This window comes from Pavona decussata, unplaced genomic scaffold, assembly GCF_977016875.1.
Source record: "Pavona decussata unplaced genomic scaffold, jaPavDecu1.1 SCAFFOLD_24, whole genome shotgun sequence".
Lineage (NCBI taxonomy): Eukaryota > Metazoa > Cnidaria > Anthozoa > Scleractinia > Agariciidae > Pavona > Pavona decussata.
In genome coordinates, this window is record NW_028145447.1 from 437,930 (window position 1) to 460,287 (window position 22,358).

Sequence of the window (22,358 nt, forward strand, 5' to 3'; positions counted from 1 at the left end):
ATCATCAATTGATTGGGAAAATACTTCCCGCATCAAAATTAAAACCTGCCCTGGGGTGTTAAGAAACAGACCCTAGGGGGAATCTCCCAAGTTGAAAGCTATTTCGAATCCAAAAACATGCATGTCTACTCGTGTACAACAAATAAAATTTGTCATGACAAAGTTCCCATCACAGGCTTTATATACCGATAGTATCATGCCAGTTGACTTCACTTTTCTTATCTATTGTTGTCTTCTTTTCTTTTTTCTGACTTGGTGTTGAAAATATGATGGTGTTCCTTTAGTAACGATCTTGTTTAGCTGACTGGTCGGCCTTCGACTGCAACTAACACAGGGAAATTGTATTTTCTTTCTTTTTTTACTGTTGTTATTCTTTTTGTGGTTTTTTGTTTGTTTTTTCACTGTTCCTTCCCTGATCCCCCCTTCCTTCTTTCCTTCATTGTTTTCTTATCATTCCTTCTTACTTTCTTTCTTTCTTTCTTTTTTTTTTTTTTTTTGTGTTTTTTTCTTTCTTTATTTAGTTTCTTCCCGTTCCTCTTCTCCCCTTTCTTCCTTCTATATCCACCTTTTCGTTCGGCTATTTGACCAGTTAACAAATCTCTCAAAGCCACTGTTTTTTATTGTTACTTTTTGAATTAGAAGCACGCGTTTTGCAAGCAATCAACACTGTGGATTGTATTTCCAATCTCTAACGACGATGCTTTACATTTCAGATGGAGAGGTCTTCAAAGTAATCACGGTTTCATTAGGGCGGCAACCGGATCTGAGGTATAATCTATTCGGACAGCCAATATTCGGGTTCAACGATAACGGCGAGAAACTCCGTTTTTTCTGGCTCAGGAAAATATCACTTCAATCTTTCGCAACCTAGGGATGATTTTATCTTCGGAGGGAAAAACATTTTGTTTTAGATTGCAACTGAAAGCAGACCCGCTAGGGTATAGTGGAAAGCCATCCGGGAGAGGGAGGGGGGGCTGTAAATGTTCGGATATTTGGAATACATTATTTAATTCATTCCCTCAAGTTTTCTGCGACTCGCGAAATTTGAACAGATGTCAGGAGCTCCTGACTCTCTTAGTTTTCTCAAATCTTCCAAAAATCAGCTGGGGAGGCGGGAAACGACATTCATGAATTTTGTTTAATTTGCTCGCTCGTAACAAACCTAATAAATGTAGGGGCGAAATTAAGATCAAACTCCAGCGCCTCATGATGGCCAATCAAACTCCTCTCTCTGTAAAGACATAATTTGTTATTTAATGGCCCTATTTGGTGACGCACACTGGGATTTTAGTCGCGTTATTGTTCTTGACAAGATAATGACGTAAATTCACTTTTGTTTTCTGTCCATTTTAATGCAAATGTAACGCAAGACTTACTTATTCATGAGAGCGTAACATATTTTGCATTTGTTTGCTAGTAACATGCATGGGGAATCCTAAAGACAACTAAAATGTGGTCTGTATTCGACGATCGAGGAAAAATGAATGGGTCTTCATTTCTGCTACGAAAAGCTTTATCTGATGTCCAAGAACCGGCGTTTTTGAATTCATAAGACCGTAAGTATCGCTAAGTACACAGTCCGCTATCAGGGATTTCAATATATTTCGCTTAGGAGTCAGTATAGCGACTATGGACTTAAATACTGATTTATCTTCTTAGAAAATGGTTTTTAATTTTATAAACTTACGAAACGATACGAAAACAATGCACAACCTGACTAAAACGTCTTCAATCATACAGGCAATGAATGGAATCCTTGCCATACAATATACATGTTTGTAAGAGATTATAATCCGCAGTGAATGTAACACATTAGCGAGGACACTGTGTATTAAAGATTTTGAACGTCCGTTAGATAACTTCAATTGATTTCGTTCCTTAAGGTAGTAGTTGTAGTCTTACTCGAGTCAAACGTTTCTGAAAAGGTTTGATATTTTAAAGCACTGCTTTGCAAATAGCAAGCAAATAACAGGAACTTGACGCAGTGAACAAAACGAAAGCGGAACACCAAGCAAAGTTTGCGAGGTCAAACAGGAAGAAAGTTTAATAATTATTCTATTATTTAAGTCGTAAAGAGGTTTTCCAATTTATAGAGCGTTCGGTTAACTCTTAGTTTCAATTAATCCTTGCTTGTTGTGTTAATAACGTAGTGTTCTATTGCACTACGAGATAAGTTATTTGTTTCATGTGACTTGCGTGAAGTTTGTACTCATGTTTACTTTGAAAAATCGACAATAACCTCTAACAATGCACGGGATGATCGCCGGCTTATTTCATTCCGTGAAATAGATGTGAAGCGGTACTATTCGCTAATACTGAAAGTACTAAAATGGAAATATTAGGCAAACTGCAAGCTAGGAAATCGACCAACAAAAGTAACGGTGATGGTTGAACGGAACATGTACCCGGGCAGTGTAAGTCTAGTACAGAACAACGAAAGATTGTTTGGATGGTGGTCTTGGAAAGAAATCCATTGTGTCCTTTTGACACAGTTTTGTTATTGCTAACTGAAGCTTACAAGTGACATTCACCAAGAAATCGGTTACCGTGTTCGTATTAGTTAAATGCAGTGAACGCGTTCTGGTGTAGACAAGCTAACCGGCCGAATAAGCTTCGATAGCACACCCACGAGAGGTTGCCTCTCTTTCAAGGGTTTATCTTTGAATGGTTTCCGCCCGAAAGAGTTATCTTTCTCCTCGAGAGGTCCAAAATGGTGTCCTCCCCATAGCTGTGTCTTAGAGGGATATTCGTCTTTAGAAGGTGTCTGTACGATAAACTGAAGAGGTGCCTGTCTCAGAAAATATCTCAGAATGAATGAATGAATGAATGAATGAATGACACTTAAGAGAGTTAGAGAGGTGTCTCCTAAGCTGTCTGTCTTAGAGATGTGTCTGTTCGACCTGACTGACAAGTGTCTCTCTTAGTTGGGTGTCTATCATTGAAAGGTGTCTGTCTTGGAGAGATGTCCACAATACACAGGTGTCTGTCTTAGAGATGTGTCTTTCCAACCTGACTGAACAATGCTTGTTATAGTTGGGCTTCAATCGTTGAAAAGTTTCTGTCTCGGAGAGGTGTCCACCATACACATGTGTCTGTCTTAAAGAGGTGTCTCCTGGTAGAGACGGTTTACATTCAGGGAGGTGTCTTTCTCAGATATGTGTCTGTTAGATTTTACTGAAAGATGGCCACCTTCCAGAGGTGTCCGCCAAGCACAGAGGAAGGCAGACGAAGTAAGCCCCTATAGTACAATAAGGAACCATTTCATGCATGTCCTGGAAGGTCTACGATATTTATGATATACCATAGAATCGTCTTTAAACTGATGGTGACAACAAATACACGTTTCCCGTCAAGTGCTTTGCAACTTATTGTAGTTCTTATTTCAGTTCTTGTTTTCTAACAGGTGAATTGTAAGGTCCTTGTTTTGGGGGACCATGGGTAACTGCATCTATAAAGTACTTGGATTAGGGGCCCCATCAGGACAGGACCTTGATGAAGCGTGGAAGCGCCAGACGCGAGGAAGAGTAGAAAATAAACTCTATACCTTTGTGGACCTGAAAGGTCCGGCAAGCAACACAGAGCTGGTTCGAATATGGAAAGAAAGTAAAGGGAAAGAATTCCTGAGAAAACTTCAGAAAGATGAAATTCTTCGGCCCTACTTGTATGAAAATGGAGATGGGAAGGAAGTGACTGCTGAAGAAGTGAAACGCTGGCAAGATGAGAGGGAACCTGAGGTAAATCATTATGAAGGCTAAATATTACTATTCAATATCAATTATTTAATGTTGATAAAGCAAACAAGCAGCATCAAACCAAAGCAGTACTCAGTAGAGTTCATTTGAATGGCCATACCCTTGCAACGATTTCATTCACACTCTCATCAGTGCGTTCCGTTGAAAGGCTAGACTGTAGAATTTACACTACAAACTCAAGTACAACCACCTTGTTGCCCAGTAGCTTTAATTTGAACGGTCACACTTTGGGATGCCATATACAGACCCACCTTGTACAGCATAATAAACAGCACCACATAAACGTACTGCTCAGTAGCTTTCATTTGAATGGTCACACTTTATGATTTCATCCAGAGACTCAAAAGTTAGAACCACCTTGTACAGCATAATAAACAGCACCACAGAAAAGTACTGCTCAGTAGCTTTCATTTGAATGGTCACGCTAGAGGTCGATTTCATCCACAAACTCAACCTTCCTTGTTTATTTGCTTATTTTTGTCGTTTGTTGTTGTTGTTTTTGTTGTTTGCTTAATTAAAAAGTCAGTTTCTCCTTATACTTTAATAGTGCGATAACAGCCATGATAACTCTGAATACACACCACGAAAAGCCTGCTGGTCTCTGGAGCACCGTGGGACCCTCGGAGAGACAGCGCTTCACCTGTGTTTTCTAAACAACAATCGCATGATGACCGAGATGGCCTGGGCACTACTGGAACTGTATCCTGCAATGGCATTGGATCAGTATGAAGGACACGAGTATTACGGTGAGGAAAGGACAAAGTAATAAATAGATAAAGTAAGATTTTAAAGACATTCAAAGTTACGACCTCCTCCAACAGAAAAATGAACCATAGGAAAGTACTGCACAGTAGCTTTCGTTTGAATGGTCACACTTTAGGGTTTATCTACAGACTCAAAGGTTAAAATCACCTTTTACAGCAAAATAAACAGCGCTACAGGAAAGTACTGTTCAGTAGCTTTCATTTGAATAGTCACACTTTAGGATTTCATCCACTGACTCAAAAGTTAAAACCACCTTGTACAGCAAAATAAACAGCACCACAGGAAAGTACTTCGTTTCTTACAAGCTCCAGAACCTTAGCGCAGTACATTTTGTGATCCACGATTTATAAATACGAACTGTCAAGCGTCAGTTTGTTTGATAATATACTGTGATGATACAAGATGTTGATTTAAATAATTTTCCCACAGGCGAGACATCTGTGCATATTGTGATAGTGAACGGAGATATGGCGTCATTGAAGCTTCTGATTGGTGAATATGGCGCAGATGTTCACGCACGCGCACAAGGAAGATTCTTCATGCCGGAGGACAGCAAGGACAGCAAGGACAAAATGAAACAGGCCACCAACTATGACGGTAGGTGCCACAGGATTCCTACGATCACATTTTCTGCTTCAGTCACTCCACTATAATGGAAAGTTCATCTACTTATTTCTCGACTGATTGGCGAATGATCTTGTTTATAACAGGTTATGCGTATTACGGTGAATACCCAGCATCCTTTGCTGCTTGTTTTGAGAACACGGAAATGTACGATTACCTAATAAGGAAAGGAGCGGATCCTAACAAACAAGATACGTTTGGTAACACTGTGCTGCACCTTTGTGTTATACACAACAAAATAGTAAGTTACTTTCATAGCATTTTAAGCACAGCCTTATATCATCTATCGTTTAAGATTACAATTAGTTTACATTAGATTAAAAGCAAGCAATTCTAAAGGCCTGCAGCATGAAAGTGTCACTTGTCGATCTCTTAATTTTGTGTGGCTTTCTGCTTGAGTACAAGTTTGCGTCGGTTGGGTAAAAGAAATCGCAAATAAAGGCAAATTACATGCTCTAGATTTCTCGAAATTGTGCCCTATGAATACAGACACGCCCGTTTTCTACACCTGTGCGGTTTCAACATATGTTTTGCTGCGCTTCCGAGATCGTTTTTAAAAGCTTGCCTTTTGGAGGTTTATTTGTGTGAACGGTGCGTACAAAGGAAGGTTCTAGTTTTCTGTGAGCATTCTTAAACGCTTGTGTTTTCGCGCTTTTGAAACGAATATCTTTTAAAGACTTTACTCAGTTCTTCAAAAGATTTTACCTGTGGGCCGTTTCCAAAGTTTTGCATTTTCGAAGGGTATTTGCGTGAACGGAGCATGAAAACTGAAAGAAACTGAAAGAAAGTATCGTTATTTATCAAGGGAATCCCAGTATCGATGATATCGATTATTTGGTATCGAAATCGGCCCACCCTTATCGAGGAAGTCATTTTTCACCATGAAAGACAACAAATCAGCCTTTTGGGACAGTTTCCTTTCTGGATTGTTTTTAAACCTGTTTTAGTGTGATTTCATCCATTAAGAACATCCATTATAAAACAGGATTTCTTAATTTCTTGTGTCGCAGGACATGTTTTTTCATGCCACTCAAAGAAAGCACAAGATTCGCGGTGATACATTTGTGAGAAACAATCTGGGACTCACTCCTCTTACGCTTGCTGCAAAGCTAGGAAGAAAGGAGATGTTTCACGAAATTCTAGAATATCAAAGCATGGTAAGTAATAAGCTGGAACAATATTTTCAAAGCAAGAATCACCGGCATTTTTTTTAACTGGACCGATGAACTAAGACATAACAAGCTGCCAATACTTTTTACGTCGACATATGACGTGTTAAACAAATATTTCTTTTACTTTGCTTTTTGCATTTTTTGTGCTTTCCATTTTATTGAAAAACGTTTTGAATATTTCTGACTTACTGCGGCAAGACAAAGTCAGTGAGTGATTTTGACTTTTGAGCCTAAAGGATCTATGACTTTGGATTACTCGTGTTTTTCTGCGCTTGGCATCCTTTGCACATTTTTCCCGCGCTCATGCAGCATCGGTTGCACGATTGCCCGCCCTTCGCCTCTGTTTCAAGATTTCGTGCACGTGGCACCAACACACCTACTATAGCTTTGCACCGAATCCACGTTTTCCCGCCCTAAGAACAGGTTAATATGTTTTCCCGCGTTATGAACTGGTAACATGTTTTCCCGCCCTGAGAGCCGGTTGTATATTTTCCCGGTTTCTGATTGGTTCATTGAGTTATATACGTTTGTTGTGGTTGGCCAGAAATGACCTACGATTTCATCGTTGAACATACCTTGTCATTAATTAAATTCTTTTTGTCTCCTAAAGGAATACTGGTCTTATGGACGCATGATATGTTCAGGATATCCGCTGGACGGTTTGGATTCTGTTGACAAGAATGGCAAATCGGGTACATTGGCTATTAGTTCAATAGAGCATAAATCTTGTTGTTTCATTTTTTTTCAAAAATAGATCTCCTCTTTTGTATCTTTTGAAAGCCTGTGTTTTTGCGTTAAAAAGGACAAAAGCTGTTTTAATTTAAATCTATTTTTGTTTAGATGAACACTCTGCGTTATTAATCACAATGAATGGAAAGACAATCGATCACCTGGACATGTTGAACAGCGGTATCATCTATCGACTTCTTGAGGAGAAATGGAAAGCTTTTGCCAGGGTAAGACACCAAGGACTAATAACGTGATCCATCGACTGCTTCAAGTTTGCAAACGTTAGAACGTAATGAGTTGTACTTCTAACAGCAAAGGGCAACAAATATCGGTTTTCCAATGAGTTAACGGCCTTTTTTAAATCTCTATGAAGGAAAGAGATAATTTTCGTCCAGATTACAATACCAAGAAGACACATTCGCCTTGACTAACAGCTGCAATTTACTTACAAAATGGTAATGCGTGGTTAAATATTAGTTTCTTTAGTCTCTTCTAGTTATTTAGTTTGTTGATTGAAATGTTTTTTTCTTTTTGTTTTTCAGGGCAAGTTTTACAGACGGTTGTTGTTTGCTGTCCTCTATCTTTTAACTTTTAGCTTGTCGATTTACTATCGTCCTCGGCATTTGGATTTTTTGAGAATAGAGACCAACGATGACGTAGTAAGAAAATGTTATTCTTGTTTTCTATAATTTCGTGATTCGGTAACAGTAACATCAAGCTAGTTCATTTGTCGATCTTTGTATTTGTTGTTTTCGTTTTTTTTTTCTTTTTAATTGTTTTTAATTGTGGACTTTTAAGTGTCGAAGTATTTAGCACTCTGTAGCGCGAATTGTGGACACTATAAATCAGTGAAATAAATATACTTAACAATTAGATTATGAGCACGAGATTTCTATCGCGTGATAATCTAATGGTTTTAGTATAAATCTACTAGTCGATCAAAACTAAACAAGTAAATTATCTATATCCTCATCGCAGACACTTCGAAAACGCGGCGAAGCGGCCCCCATTTTGTTGAAAACCGCTACTCACTATCTATCACAGAATAGATAGCGAGTAGCGTAGCCAATCAGAGAACGGCATTCTTGATAGAACACTAGTAGATTTATACTAAAAACTTAATATAGCATGTGTTAAGAATCCCAACTGGAGGGAGGCAAACCAGTTGGCTATTTTCAAAGCGTGGCCGTGGATTTCAAAACGGGGCTACCGTGAAACAAATCCAAGTGGCCAGAGCGAGACAGTGAGATTACAAGTGCGGCGCCCTGACCACTAGCTATAGGCTACGCCGTCTCCAACTCAACTCTTAACAAGAATTAATTTTCATCTCTCTTCTTCCTTTTTTATTTTCAGTTTCGTGTAGTAGCTGAGAGCATCACAGTTCTCGGTGCAATAATTTACTTGGTACTGGAAATCAAAGACGTCTTAATCAGTCAGGGAATCAAGGTTCAACTAAATACTTTGGTATGTTGTAGTTTCTTTGAATTTTGTACAATCCAAACTTTATGAGTAAAGCAAGTTGTAGGCTAGTTGACGCTCACCAATCCCTCATATTCTCTTGTCCTCACGGGATAGGCGCGAAAACGTAGAAGACGAATGTTACAAAGGTCCTCGTGTGCACATGAAGACAGAAGCATCTGTAACTCGTGGAATATCTTCTCATACCGTTTTTTGTTTGTTGTTGTTGTTGTTGTTGTTGTTGTTGTTGTTGTTTTTATCAAAAAAGAAGATCAACATCGAAAGTAGCGTTTCCCAGAATCAGAAAAAGTTTCAGTGGTCTGGGAATCACAGTAAGAGTTTTCAAAAGCCTCTAACTTTCCTGGGCTCTTCTTCTTATCAGCCGCTTTGGAAGTATCAAAGGATCGATATTAGTTACTTGTGATTGTTGCGTTACCATAAGTATACTGTTACCTAATGTGTCGTTGTTCATTTTTTGTAGCGTGACGCTCCTGGTAAAGCCATATTTCTAGTGTCTTGCCTGCTTGTGGTCATTGCGTTACCATGCCGTTACCTTGGAAGTCAAAAAGCGGAGACTACTATGTTAATTCTCGCCGCTCCTATGGCCTGGTGCTATCTCCTCTTCTTCTGTAGGTAGGCGCACCAGCTGACCTAGATTTAGGAATTTCTCTTTCAAAAGCTCCAAAAATAAGTCATGAAAAGACTCGCATTTTGCTTGTCAAAAACTAAACAACAAACAACACTACTGGAAAACAGTTAATACTAAATCACACTTTAGCATTTCATCGATCCATAAAAAATCGAAGGATGGAACCACTTTCTATCGGATAACGTGCAACACCACAGGAAAGTACTGCTCGGTAGCTTTCATTTCAATGGTCACACTTTAGGATTTCAGCCACAGACTCAAAAGCTAGAACCACCTTGCGGCATAATAAACAGCACCACAGGAAAGTACTACTCAGTAGCTTTCATTTGAATGGTCACACTTTAGGATTTCATCCACAAAATAAAAGTTAGAACCACCTTGTACAGCATAATAAACAGCACCACAGCGAAGTACTGCTTAGTAGCTTTCATTTGAATGCTTACACTTTAGCCGGATTTTGTCAACGGAAAAAAGTTTACAAAGTCAAGGTGTGGCTCTGTAGTCATATGAAACGAGAGCAAGTATCCTAATTCATATATTTGTTAACTTTCCAGAGGATTTGGAGCAATTGGTCCGTTTGTTGACATGATCTACAGGATGTGTGCAGGAGACATGTCCAGATTCTTCATTATATACATCATTTATCTATTGGGACTCGCACAAGGTAAACACGAATTTCACTTTGATCTTTTCTGTCTTTTCTTTCGTGAAACGTGTAGTGAGAAACGGGGAACGTGAACGTGAGTGGAAATCATGCGTGCAGGGGAAGTCATGCATTCAAAGCAAGAGTTCACAATTCGAGATCTCGAAAAGCGGAAAGTTCGGGAACGTTCGGTCAGAGCAACAACATCAATGAAGAAAGTACAAAAAATATTAGGGAGCTGTAGCAACGACGACGGCAAAGGTAACGAGAACGTCAAAAAAGTAGTAGGCCTAATAACCAACACAACAACTCTGCACGTGCATTACACTTTTTGGTACATTTTTTTGCCGTCATTGCACGACTAGGACGTGAAATTTCCTGATGGCACGTTTTATGGAGGACGTAAACACACGACGACAAAATTTTCTTTCTCTTTCTAAACTCGGGTGCGGTCTCAAGAATTCAGTGAACTCCAGGAATTTCATCTACATTTGACATTTAAAGCGAGCTGGGATAATCGTGACGACGTTTGAAAAAACGCGAATTCATTTTAATAGTGATGTTTTCGTTGCCGTCGCGTTCGTCGTTGTCAAGGCTACCTGTTGTAAAAATGGCAGCGGGACGAGGCGAATTTATGACCAACTTGGTGGAAAGTTTGATGGCTTGAACAACAAATCGATATAAAGAAAGGATTGCTAAATCACATGTTATTCGACTGGGAGATGTACAACGACTCTCACAACTCAAACAACTTTGTGGCAAGATGATTACAAGCTTACTTTCTATACCTTTCTTTTCACAGCATTTTCACACGTGATGAAAGGAGTAGAGGGATATGAGACTGAGGGATACACCATTATGACCCTAATGCGCATGACATTCGGAGAGTTTGATGTAAGTTGGATAAAATCTTCTACTCAGAGCACGCGAACGCTGGACAATTGCAACGCGGGCTCCAACCTCGTTCCCAGGGCTTTTCCCAATAGGCCATTTCCGAGTTGCTGTGAACCTCATTATGAAAGCGAGGCTAAGTTCAAAGCCTTTGATATGAAAATTAGTTTTGATTGCATATGAATGAAAACTTATTTTCATACCTAATTTTTCAGTTTTTGCCCAGTCAACCTCTAGTCACCTCGATAGTTTAGATCGCGAAAAGAACGTGTGAAAGTCAACATAAAAACAGCGTGATTGTCGTGTCTGCCTTCTTGGGCATGATAGATCTTTCCAAGGCGTTAAGGGTAGTGAAGTCAGCTTTTTTCGGAATTTCGACAACGTATCAAGCAATATTTTTCGGGCTAAAAATTCTTGGTAGCCGTACTTTTTATTTTTTGAAGAGGATTTCGCATGAGAATTTACGAATCCATTTTCAGTTGCTTCTAGATGAGCCGCACTTTTTTTCATGAATTCTGCATTTGAAAGCGTTGGTGCAGCTAATATATCTGCTGACAAGGTAGTGAGGCCACACAACCTTGCCCCTGTACACTTTAAGTTAAGTTACTATGGTTACTGATGCAGTTGTTTCGTCTCTCCCCAGTTTTTCTCGTTCGAGAAGTCCCGGCATCCAACGTTAGCTAAGCTGTTGTTTTTCTACTTCATGTTGTTCGTCACGGTCTTACTCATGAACATGTTGATCGCCATGATGGCAAACACATATCAAAGTGTAAGTGTCTTGTTTTAAAGGAAAACAAATGTGCCAATAAATAAATGATAAACAATTTACAATAGTACCCTTAATTAAAAGTTAACGTTCTTGAAAGGATCATCCCAACGCAACCATGAGAGTTTTAGACTGCTTGCAGTCTGTTTCTCTCTTGAGGTTTGTGGGGTGGTAACACGCAGCGAAAAATTGGGACGAGGAGGATTGGGACTAGACGAGGTGAGAGCGACGCGCGTCTCGCTCCAATCCCTTCTCGTTCAAGCCCCACATTGTAGCTTGCGTTCGACGGATACACCCTATTTCTTTGACAGTACATCATCGATAAATGAAAACGGAACGCATGGTTTAAATGTGATTGAAGACCCAACCCCCCCCCCGTCCCCCAAACTGGCAAATAATAAGAACTAACAAGGATGGAACAAACCTTGAACTATGATCACAAGGCGTCTCAGATTAGTAAAGTAATCTGTACAGCTTAATAATAACAGGCTTGAGGACACTGGAAACAATTGTTTCTCTCCGGGCAACAAGATTTCTGTGATCAGAAGAAATTAAGAGGAACCTTAAATCATTTAATATATTTCCTCGTTTTACCTCTAGATATCAGACCGTTCCGAGAAAGAATGGAGAAGACAGGTAGGGCAACAGAACAGCTCAAAACGACTTTTTTCGACCAAATTTGACATTTCAGAGAATTTGGAAAGTAGTAACTTTAAAGACTTAAGTATTCACGATAAGAACTTGTTAAAGAAAGTTTTCTTAAAACGCACAGAACTGAGACTAAATTTTGACAAAACTCCCGTTGTCTTTGCCAAAATAAAAGTTACGACTAGAAACCTTAATACGACTCTTTTCTGTTAACAGTGGGCACAGATTATTATGGTATTAGAACGCTCAGTCAAATCATCAACACTAAAGAAGCTCCAGGACGACTACTCGGTCGATATGGCCAAAGAGGGGTCTGGGGAGAGACGGAGAGGGCTCATGGTGATAAAGAAGAGCAGTTTACCGAGTAAGGCGGACAAACGGAAGACGGCCATCTTGAATTGGCAGGTATGTGTCAGTGAGTGATACTCTAAAATGCTGGGCATGTTTTTTTTTTTTTTGGACAAACTGAAAGCACCATGAACTGCTTCAAATTTACCAGAAAGATAAAGCGGGGCAACCGAAGAAAAATATCCGAGTCCAGGACATCTTCTTAGAAAAAAGATTGTTTCGGAACAATCGATATTGTTAGTAGATTCGGTAAGAAATGCTCCCAGGTAGAATTACGCTCGAAGATAGTTTAAGTTTGTTTTTCAACAAATTTAAATAAAACAAGCCAGAAATGATCCACTTCAAGCTTGAGAAAAATGTAACGTGTTGGTACGAGCGCAGGCTAACTCAGAAAAGCGAGAATCTGCATGAGTCTCCGATTTTCTTCAAAATTGTTTCAAAACAAGCAGTCCTAGTTTATACATGAAGTCCAAACCAGTATTTATTTTCGTTCGTTAACGCAGTTAGGTCTCACTTATATTATTAAACTAAGGCCCATATTCAAATTTGCGATGAACTAAATAATTTGCCAATATAACGATCTTACGTTTACTTGTAAAATCATGTAAATTTTTAAATCAACACAGTTCATACTCTAAGAGTAAGCCAAGCGAGAAGAGCACGCATGCGCATTTGAAGCCACTTTACTCTTTGTTGACCATTGAACATGTGCGAAGCGAGGCGCGATGGATATTATGGGACGGGATGAAGATCCTGCGCTCCACTCCTGTGAATTTACTGTAAAGCTGTTTGAGAGTTTTAAATCATTTTAACATTCCTATTCACTTATAACAGCAATCTCATTACAGCCTAATCATTGATTACTAATATAAAAGCCATTTTCATTGTTACTCGATAAACGTTAAAACTACGTCAGTTCTTCACCCACGTGCTAAACTTACTGTATTACAAAGCAGGGGCTAAATTCATTATAAACGCTCTTAAATTGTCCTTGTTAACAATAATCTGTTTCTGTCTTTAGACAATAGTTGCGACACATTTTACCGTGAGTTCGTTTCATAAATACGATCCTGCTTTAAAATCCTTGTTATGAAATTCCTCCCTCTGAAATCAGTGACGCAAAGCGCTCAGCATAGAAAGCATTAAAATTTGCTTTTTATTAACCGTATAAATTGCATTTAAACTGTACGTATTTGTTTAAATTTGAGCTGAATGCTGCTTCTTTCAATTGCGCTGGGATTAACATAACCTTTAATCTAAACTTTAAACATCTAATGTTAGGCTGTTCTCGATGATTTGAGAGTGCGCAAGATACCGGCTGAAGAGTCAGGTAACAGAAGTCTTTTGACGTCTGCATGCGTGCATGTCAAAGTTTAATCACCTGCAGCAGTACTAGGTATGCGCAAATAACGCACATAACAGTCTTGAACACCTGCACCAAAAATCGTCTTTGCTAGTCCCTTTTGGCTCACCGTTTACCTATGTCAAACGTGGTAAAGGCCGTCTTTACCTAGCTTTTGACAAAGCGTCAAAGGTGGAAAAGGCCTAGTCAAAGACCATGCGCGTTTGATCGAGATCAATGGCAGGGTAAAACTGTAGTCAATGTTTGATTAACTTGTGCAAAGGTATCCTTCACATGCACCAAATGTATAACACCTTTGATGCACGTCAAAGGACTATCATAGTTGATGTAAATGTGTTACTATCATTTGAACTTTTTCTCGAAAGAGACTAATTGCAGTCGGCACTCAATATATAACCGCAATCCAAAATGTAATCGCTATGTAAAATAACTGAGAAATAAACGCACTATTATTAGTAATCTTACTTATAAATCTAACTCGAGCCTTAATCATATTTATTCTGAAGTAGATTATAAATGTTCTAAACATAAAAACTAGGAACAAGCACTACATAGCTTAATTCTTTAATCCCTTAAATCAAAAAAAACAAGATCTCTTATCTTGTTCCAATACTTTTCTTGTAAAAGTACTGTAGAGACGTTGTTAAAATATCAAGAAAATTCACATTGGGGAATAATGTCTTTAATTTTCACGACCTCAGGGGTTGAACAAGCATTGATTTTACAAAGAGAAATTTGATTGCGCGCTCTCTTAGGTCTCAAGCGAATAATTCAGTAATGCAATGAAGTCCATCTTTAGTGATAAGTAGTCCGGCATGCATAGGCAGCCTAGTGAAAATTAACTTCGGAATCCACATACGAGGCAGGAGAATCGTCCCCTGAGTAAAGTAATATTAACTACCGAGCTGGCGGTATTTTACACAGAAACGTTTGTTGGACGGGAAAACTACATATCCGGCAAAACTACTCAAAAATTATTTTAAAAAGCTCGCTAGATTTCGGACTTTTGCAGTAAGAAATTACGGATGGCAAGTCGTGATCCCAAACTTTGAAATATTTTCGATACTTTGATTTCTTTAGCCTGGCGATTCATTCGCTAATAAGCTTTGCCCATGTGTTTTATTGATCAGTAGAAGTAAAGTTCAAGTTAACTAGAGCAATTCATAAGATAGAACAAGTGTCGGGGTTGAATAATTAAAAGCGAGAAAAGAGAGGAGGCTCTCTCCTTCAGAAAAACAAGGAGACAAATTCAGTTTGATTCCCTTTGCCATTTATGTCAGCTCCAAATACTCAAAGAAGCAGTTGATGGATGAGAGATGGAAGGAAGGCTGATCAATTCTGATAGCAATCCTGCAACGAAAAATGTGAGAAAAAGAATGGAAGAGAAATGTTGAATTTTCATTTCTTTTTTATTCCTCAGGTTCTGGGAATTGACTCCGTCAAAAATAAACTACAGGAGCAAGCAACGAAAAATCGGCTTACAGTAGTAGCCACGTGAATATCACGTGCACGTCAAGTGCATATCATCTGAACAGAGCGTGCGAAGCATGAGGATGTCACGTGTACAGACAATAACGAGGCGGAACACGCAGAAATAGGAAGAGGTCGTTTTCTGCCAGCAAGAACAGATTAGCTAAACAAAAAGGTGAAGCTACGTCATGTTATTAAAATTTAAGCGTAAAGTTATTTAAATGTAAAGTGTATGAGGCTTTCGTCGAGTAACACAAGCCATAGACATTGTTGAGTTTCATCATTACACAAAATAAGACAATTTCCGGAGACGTACTTCTCATTTGTTTAATTTATAGAGTAATTTGTTTACAATTTAATGGACGAGACTTTTTATAGAATATTATTTATTAAGGATTGAATGATTCTTCTTTTCGTACAATTTCAATACCAGAAGAAGAGTGTGCCCAAAAACAAATGTTATTGAACATCGTAGAAAATAATTTTTTATTCAAAAACTAGCATTTTATACCAATAAAGTGTTTTAGCTTTTTTAAATGCACAACTAAAAACAAATAAATGAAAAATGAAAAAATTAAGAACTATTCATTTACTGCCTCTTTCTGTTTATAAAAACAGTATAAAGGGAAGGTGAAAATTTTTGGCCGCTCAACACTCGATTCGTATAATACATTCCTCCCCGGGGTAAACAATTTGCCGTGAAAACCTCTCGCTCAGCCAATGAATACACCCTTTTCCGGCATACTGTACATCGAATCACAAATAATCGTTGTCATCATCATCATTATCATCATCATCATCATCATCATCATCATCATCATCATCATCATCATCTTTCTTCTCCGTCACGCGTATCTCTCCCTTCGATATCCTCTGGGTTTTCGAGAACATAATATATTGGTTCTCCGAGCGAATTACTAGAAGGCGCCCTATTAGGGCTAATAACACTTTGTAGTTCCTTGAGGACACTATACACGGGATCCCGAGGAGATCCGGAAGAAATGGATGGTTGGAGCGGACTTCCGGGGTCCTCCTTGTTAGAGACTGATTCCTCGAGAACATAATAAATTGGTTCTCCCAGCGAATCACTAGAAGGCGCCCTATTAGGGTTAGTAATCTCTTGTAGTTCCTTGACGACGTTGTACATGGGATCCCGAGGACATCCGAGAGAATCGGAACGTTGGCACGGACTTCCGGGGTCCTCTTTGGTAGGGACTGATTCCTCGAGAACATAATATATTGGTTCTCCGGGCGAATCACTGGAAGGCGCCCTATTAGGTTTAATAACACCTTTTAGTTCTTTGAGGACGTTTTTCAAGTGATCCGGAGAACATTCGGAAAAATTGGATCGTTGGCAAGGACTTCTAGGGTCCTCCTCGGTAGGGACTGATTCCTCGGGAAAACAATACAACGGTTCTCCATTCTCCTCTCCTTGAGTCAAACCTTCTAGGTTCAAATTCCCGTCCTTTCTGTCTTGAATGAGATCTTGGTAGGAGGCTGGGTCAACAGGGTTCATTGGATGATCTTTCTCACGTTCCTCTGTTAAATCGCCGTACTGAGTTCTCACCCCAGGCACCCTGGTGTTCGCAACTAGAGGCTGGTAAGGGGGTTGATACGATTCTTGACCAGCAACCGGATCTTGAGACTGTGATGTATCACAGACGAACGGGAGCTCAAGGCGTTGCTGATAAGAAGGGTTGTCTGAGGGGAAAAGGTGATTCTGACTTAACTAACACGAGACTTTCAATGTGAATAGTTTATTTCGGATGAGTCAGCCAGCCATCTGAAGAATGTAATCTAATATGACAACATTAACTGAATTATCACAAATTCCCGCTGAAAAATACAATATACATGTAATGGTTCAAAAGCCAGATACGAAGAACCACTGAAGGATTACCCTTAGAAGTGGTTAAAAAATATATATGTGGAAACGTATTCCCATCTAATGCCGTGGCACCGGACCGCAAGTAAAGGCTACAAAAAATATGCGAACAAAATTACACTAGAAAAGCTATCTAAAACAAAACTTCAAATAAAAAATTGCAAACAAGATGACTGATCGTCGTACAATGTTAAGACTCTCCCGCCAAATACCTACAACGTTCCGAAGTATCCCATGACAACACGGGGCCTTCTACATCATGCCGCCAGAATATTAATTTCTGAGTAATTCGCTCCCGTGTCACTCAATCGTCAGAAATTACATTTATCATGAAATGTAGACAATAGACTTTCCATAAAGAAAGCGTATTTCATCAACCTCTCCCAAAAAGAAAAATGGAGTTCGAACAAATTATCAGCCGTGCCAATGTAGAGACAATAGACCATTCTCCAAAATGACGACAACAGATTTGAATGAGTTAAAATTGAACTGAATGAAAAACTGATACCAGCACTGAAAAGAGCACCTTTACTTTAGTAACCTTGCAAAGTTTCAGCATATTAGGTGTTACATCAGCTCAGAAAATGTGAATTTAAAATGAAAAATTTGCAGACGTTTGTATGACTGGGGGTATGACGTATGCCCCCAGTCATACAAACGTCTGTAAATTTTTCATTTTTCAACTTACGTTTTCTCAGCTGATATAACACATTAATGTGCTGAAACTTTGCAGTATTACTAAAGTAAAAGTGCTCTTTCTAGTACTGGTATACGTTTTTAATTTTACTTATTTGAATTCTCGGCCGCCATTTTGGAGAGGGGACTATTGAACAGGGCAAGACCTCAGTTTATTGATACGTACTTGTTGCGTTCTCAAGGTCATAAGATCCAGTTCGCCTGAAAAGATAAACAAGTATAACCGGTTAGAGGTTTTCCCGCGCTTTGTAATCCGTTAGCATCGTTTTGTAGAGTTTTTATTAGTCTATTAAGTTATCAACCTTTTTTGTGATTGTTCAGTTATAAAAAATATCCCTCTTACCTACATTTTTTCCCCAATGAAACACGAAATACCACGTAAACTAAGATTTCCAGAAGCAAACATAGCAGGACAAAACAGAATGTCTTGTTGCTATGTTTCACTGTTTTCCTGCCAGCTCCCTCCTCTTCGTTGATTTTAGGTGCCAATCCTGAGTTATTATTGAAAATCGATTGATTGTCGACTTCTAATACTGGATTTGGGAAAACGATTTCCGCTGAACATTTGCATATGTCTGAAATAGAAGAGGTAGAATTAATATCAAGCATGCAATAGGCCATTTTGCAGTTGTGTCCTTAGTGACCTAGCCTTGGTGTGGAAGCGAGGCTGGAGTTGATTTTCTTTTGATACAAACCTTTGTGCTTTTCACATGAAAATGAAACTAGCTAGCATAAGAACAACATGAATTTCATACGAAAAGCGCTGAGGTTTCTATCAAGACAAAGTCAACTCCATTCTGGCTTCTACCCAAGGGCCAGGTCACTGAGCATGCAACTGTAAAATGTGGTATTACCTCCGTTTATGTTTGGTTCATGAAACCAAGATGGCTGGAGTTCGATCGAAGCTTTCAAGTCTCAAAAATCCCACGGAAAAATAGGGGACTGTGAACAGTCTACAGTTAACTTGAACACCGTTCCCACCTGTTCTGTTACTGGATAGTTCGGCCACATTGTACAGGTTGAACGAATAGACCATTTCCGAGTTGCTGTGAACCTCATTAAGAAAGCGAGGCTCAGTACAAAGTTTTTATTATGAAAATTAGTTTTCATTCATATGCAAACTAAACTAATTTTCATATGGAAAGCTTTTGCTCTTAGCGTCGCTTTCATAATGAGGTTCACAGCAACTCGGAAATGGCCTACTGGAATAATCGCAAACTAGTGCAAATAACCGGAACTTATATTTTCAAGTGACTTGTCGTTGGCACTGCCATTGTGATTGCTCAAAGTCTCTAGTATCTCCCAGACTCTCCATAGAACCTCCTCTTGTCCAGAATTCATTTTCTTTCACTGATCGAGGGAACAAAGGCTCTTAGATTGGTAAGTCTAATCCGCTTATGGTTGGTACTGAAATATTATATAATCTTTAGTTTCGCGCACCTTGTTTTGTTCTGCACTCTGATCCCATCATCAAACACGCATGCGTACTGATGGAACCATTCTCTTTTCTTCTAATCATGATGAAGACTTTGCACTGTCTATCGGAACAATCCGGGCCCTGTATGAAAATCAGAAACATAATTATAACGCAGCTATAAATACTATTGGCATGACAACAGAACATTTCAGGAAAACCTACTTTTCACCGACAAGCTTCGTGAACGAAACATTGATTCACCAAACAGGCACGCTTTTGGGGGAAACCATTCTTCACAATGAAGATACTTGAAATGGAGTTTTGGTGCGTTTTTATTTCCTATTTTCATTCTAGAATCATTAGAACGCCAATCCAGTCATTCCTCTCCTTAGAACCGAATGAAGAAGTTTTCATTCCTCTTTCAGAATATAGTTTTTAATCTTTTATAATCAAGTCATTGTTATCACTCACATTTGGTCCAATGTCCGTTCCAGAATAGACTACAAGACGCGTTCGAATACAAACATGTTTGGTTTTATCAAAAGAGTGATAAAGTAATTTGTAATTGTAAAGAGATTCGAGAGCTTGCGTTTCGAGAATTTGCCCTTTGTCAAAGCTAAGGGCTACGAAGGCCAAATTATCTTATCAGTGTCTTATCATCTCTGTTCATAAAATTAAACCAAACATTCGTTTCCACTTCACCACAGTTTCTTTAGAAAGTAACCCCCTTATCCGAATACAAACATGTTCGGATTACAGTTTTGAAAAGTGTGAACTTCATCCACTATGCATACCTTGACGATGATTTCGAATCCTCTTTTTAATCTACTTGAAGTTTCCTGTTTCATTCCCTCTCTGCTAACTTTCTTCTTTTGAACAACTCGAATCTCGACGTGAACTTCTTTGGTTACATTGCATTGCTTAAACGAACTCGCATTACACCGTTCTGTAATTCGTTGCTGAGATGCTTGACACTCATTGTGGTTTGACTTCACAAGGATGACATTATATTCTAAAACATGAAAGGTTGTAATAAATTAAAAAGTAAAGATGTAATACATTAAAAATAATCGATCATAACTTTTGCGTCCACACCAGCATTTTTGACCGTTCACACTAGAGGTCAGATGACAATTACAAATATTACTCGCGTAATCTTTAGGAGCACGAAGGTCTGAACAGTTCTAAGGCTCAAACAGAAACGCTATTTACCCGCTCGCTAAAAATTTTACTAGTTTCTTTGCAAGCACAATTCTGCATATGACTTCAGCGTTTGTGAGAAGGTCCGTTTTCGTCCCTCAAGGCTAATAAGGTCGACATCCGTTTTAGATCAGAATTCTATACTTTGGAGAGCGTTTGTGAAAACTGGAGACAACAAGAAACACACTACCGATTCCACAGTTTCGTCAGAACTTTGCGCATGCGCATAGCCAAATTACCTGGATAGCGGCAGCAATGTGCAACTCTTTCGATTGTCATTATTGCAAGTTTCTTGCTGTCTTTATTTTGTGAAAACCTCCGTTTTCAGGAACGAAACATTTCCGTGTGCTATCGTTTTAGCGAGGATTATTCGCCAAACCGCATAACAGCGAAGGCGCTTTGCAGAGGATAACGGATTAAAGGTGTTGACGCGCTCTACAACGTCTCACTCTTATAAATAATGTATGTTACCTCTTTCAGTCTCTTTAAACCGAATGGTAGCGATGGAACCATTCTTGGCACATCGGTTTGAACATGCACGATTGCAGCTTTGCCTCATAGGTGTACATAACACGTCTTTGCAGTTTCGTTTTGTCGCATTGTCATTTGCCATCACAGGAAAAAACGCTGCTGCCAACAGAACCAAAGCTAACAAGGCCATCTTGATTAATACTTGAAAAAACGTGATGTCATAAAGAACGTTCCTTCAGGATGAACTATGCACTAATAGCGACAGGAAGAGAATGCGCTTTTACTTATGTGAAAAGCAGTCGAAACCAAAAAGATTTGGTCGGTCACAGGATGTGATACCTTTGACTTCCTTTTTATTGGTTTGTACGAAAATAAAAGCACAATGACATTTATTTCTTTTTCTATGTCGTATCGGATTATAGTCACGCAACAAAGCATCGTTAGAGTCATCTTGGAAGCATAGTAAGAACGCACATATTTAGTATAAAAACATATGTAAAACGGTCGAAACTCAATAGAATTTGGTTCGCAAGATGTGCATGTGATGACTCTATACACTGTTGGTTTGTACAATAAAAAACAGTGAAAAAAAAACTTTCCTTTTCTATGTCGTATCAGATAATAGTCACGCAACAACGCATTGTCATGTGTCATCCTACGAGCATGAACAGAACGCGTTTTGTTTTTGTTTTTTGTACGATAAAGAAACTACGATAGAACGTTTTCTTTTGTCTGTGTCATGTCAGATAATGGTAATAAAGATAAGCGAAAGAAATTTTAAACTACGTTTCGATGACTCCATCTTATCATTTTCAAGTGAAAATAAGATAAAATTGACAACTTAATATATACCGTGCAAGGCGATAAAACGTAAATTATGCATGTAAAGGTGACAAATTTAAATAAATAGTTTTGCGCGTATAAAGTCTGATTGTGTGTTCAAGCATGGCCTTTTCTTCTTTATGAGTAACATTTCATAAATAAGACAGTCCAGTTTTCCGTTGCACTTCTTTAAAACAGAAAAGTTCTTGGTAAGGTCGCCGATGGTTTCCAGACCGTAGTCGTTCTTTAATGCATGCTTGCCGATTGCCGAATAACGGTGCTCGTCAATATGTTGGTGTAAATGCTTTGTAGTAGACTGCAAGCAGTCCCTTTCTGGTCAGTCGAGATGGTGCGCTCACAGCGCAGCGAGACTGGAGCGAGGAGAAATAAACGAGATAAACGCCTTTCCCTAAGCCCCCCTCCGCTCGTTTGCTCCAGTTTTTTCGCGCTCGGCTATTTCGCGCAACCTCTCGACTATCCAGAAAGGGACTGCTTGCAGTCTAGCTTTGTAGACGCGTATGTCATAACTGTTTTCTTCCTATTGGTTGGCGTGATAAGATAAATTCAAGATGGAATGAATTTCCTTTTC

The 22,358-nt window shown here is 39.0% G+C and overlaps 2 protein-coding genes across 3 annotated transcripts; one reads left to right on the plus strand and one right to left on the minus strand.

The window, feature by feature from the left end:
• Positions 1-1,384: 1,384 nt before the first annotated feature.
• Positions 1,385-15,862, plus strand: LOC146485861 (transient receptor potential cation channel subfamily V member 6-like). Of its 2 annotated transcripts, none has more exons than XM_085102848.1 (17): positions 1,385-1,556; positions 3,387-3,734; positions 4,300-4,498; positions 4,947-5,114; positions 5,228-5,382; positions 6,152-6,298; positions 6,924-7,005; positions 7,154-7,269; positions 7,585-7,701; positions 8,396-8,506; positions 8,982-9,133; positions 9,704-9,813; positions 10,595-10,686; positions 11,327-11,452; positions 12,050-12,085; positions 12,314-12,502; positions 15,229-15,862. In XM_085102848.1, the coding sequence occupies exons 2-17, from the start codon at positions 3,435-3,437 to the stop codon at positions 15,304-15,306; spliced, it is 2,178 nt and encodes a 725-aa protein (XP_084958974.1). In that variant the 5' UTR covers positions 1,385-1,556; positions 3,387-3,434; the 3' UTR covers positions 15,307-15,862. The 2 variants fall into 2 exon arrangements, with proteins under 2 accessions (XP_084958974.1, XP_084958972.1); XM_085102846.1 differs by having other exon boundaries at positions 3,404-3,734.
• On the minus strand, positions 15,514-21,563 carry LOC146485862 (uncharacterized). The gene is made up of 6 exons (XM_085102856.1): positions 20,948-21,563; positions 20,071-20,288; positions 19,300-19,417; positions 18,203-18,434; positions 18,026-18,060; positions 15,514-16,979 (listed from the first exon to the last, which is right to left on the minus strand). Exons 1-6 carry the CDS (start codon positions 21,135-21,137, stop codon positions 16,108-16,110), a joined length of 1,665 nt encoding a protein of 554 aa, XP_084958982.1. The 5' UTR covers positions 21,138-21,563; the 3' UTR covers positions 15,514-16,107.
• Positions 21,564-22,358: the final 795 nt, after the last annotated feature.

Coding starts and splice junctions, on each gene's coding strand:
- LOC146485861 (XM_085102848.1), top strand. CDS start 3,435: ATGGGTAACTGCATCTATAAAGTACTTGGATTAGGGGCCCCATCAGGA. Junction 7,006..7,153: donor TGACAAGAATGGCAAATCGG/GTACATTGGCTA, acceptor ATTTTTGTTTAG/ATGAACACTCTGCGTTATTA. Junction 7,702..8,395: donor TAGAGACCAACGATGACGTA/GTAAGAAAATGT, acceptor TTTTATTTTCAG/TTTCGTGTAGTAGCTGAGAG.
- LOC146485862 (XM_085102856.1), bottom strand. CDS start 21,137: ATGGCCTTGTTAGCTTTGGTTCTGTTGGCAGCAGCGTTTTTTCCTGTG. Junction 20,289..20,947: donor GTTTAAAGAGACTGAAAGAG/GTAACATACATT, acceptor TTCATGTTTTAG/AATATAATGTCATCCTTGTG. Junction 18,435..19,299: donor AGAGTGCAGAACAAAACAAG/GTGCGCGAAACT, acceptor CTTCTATTTCAG/ACATATGCAAATGTTCAGCG.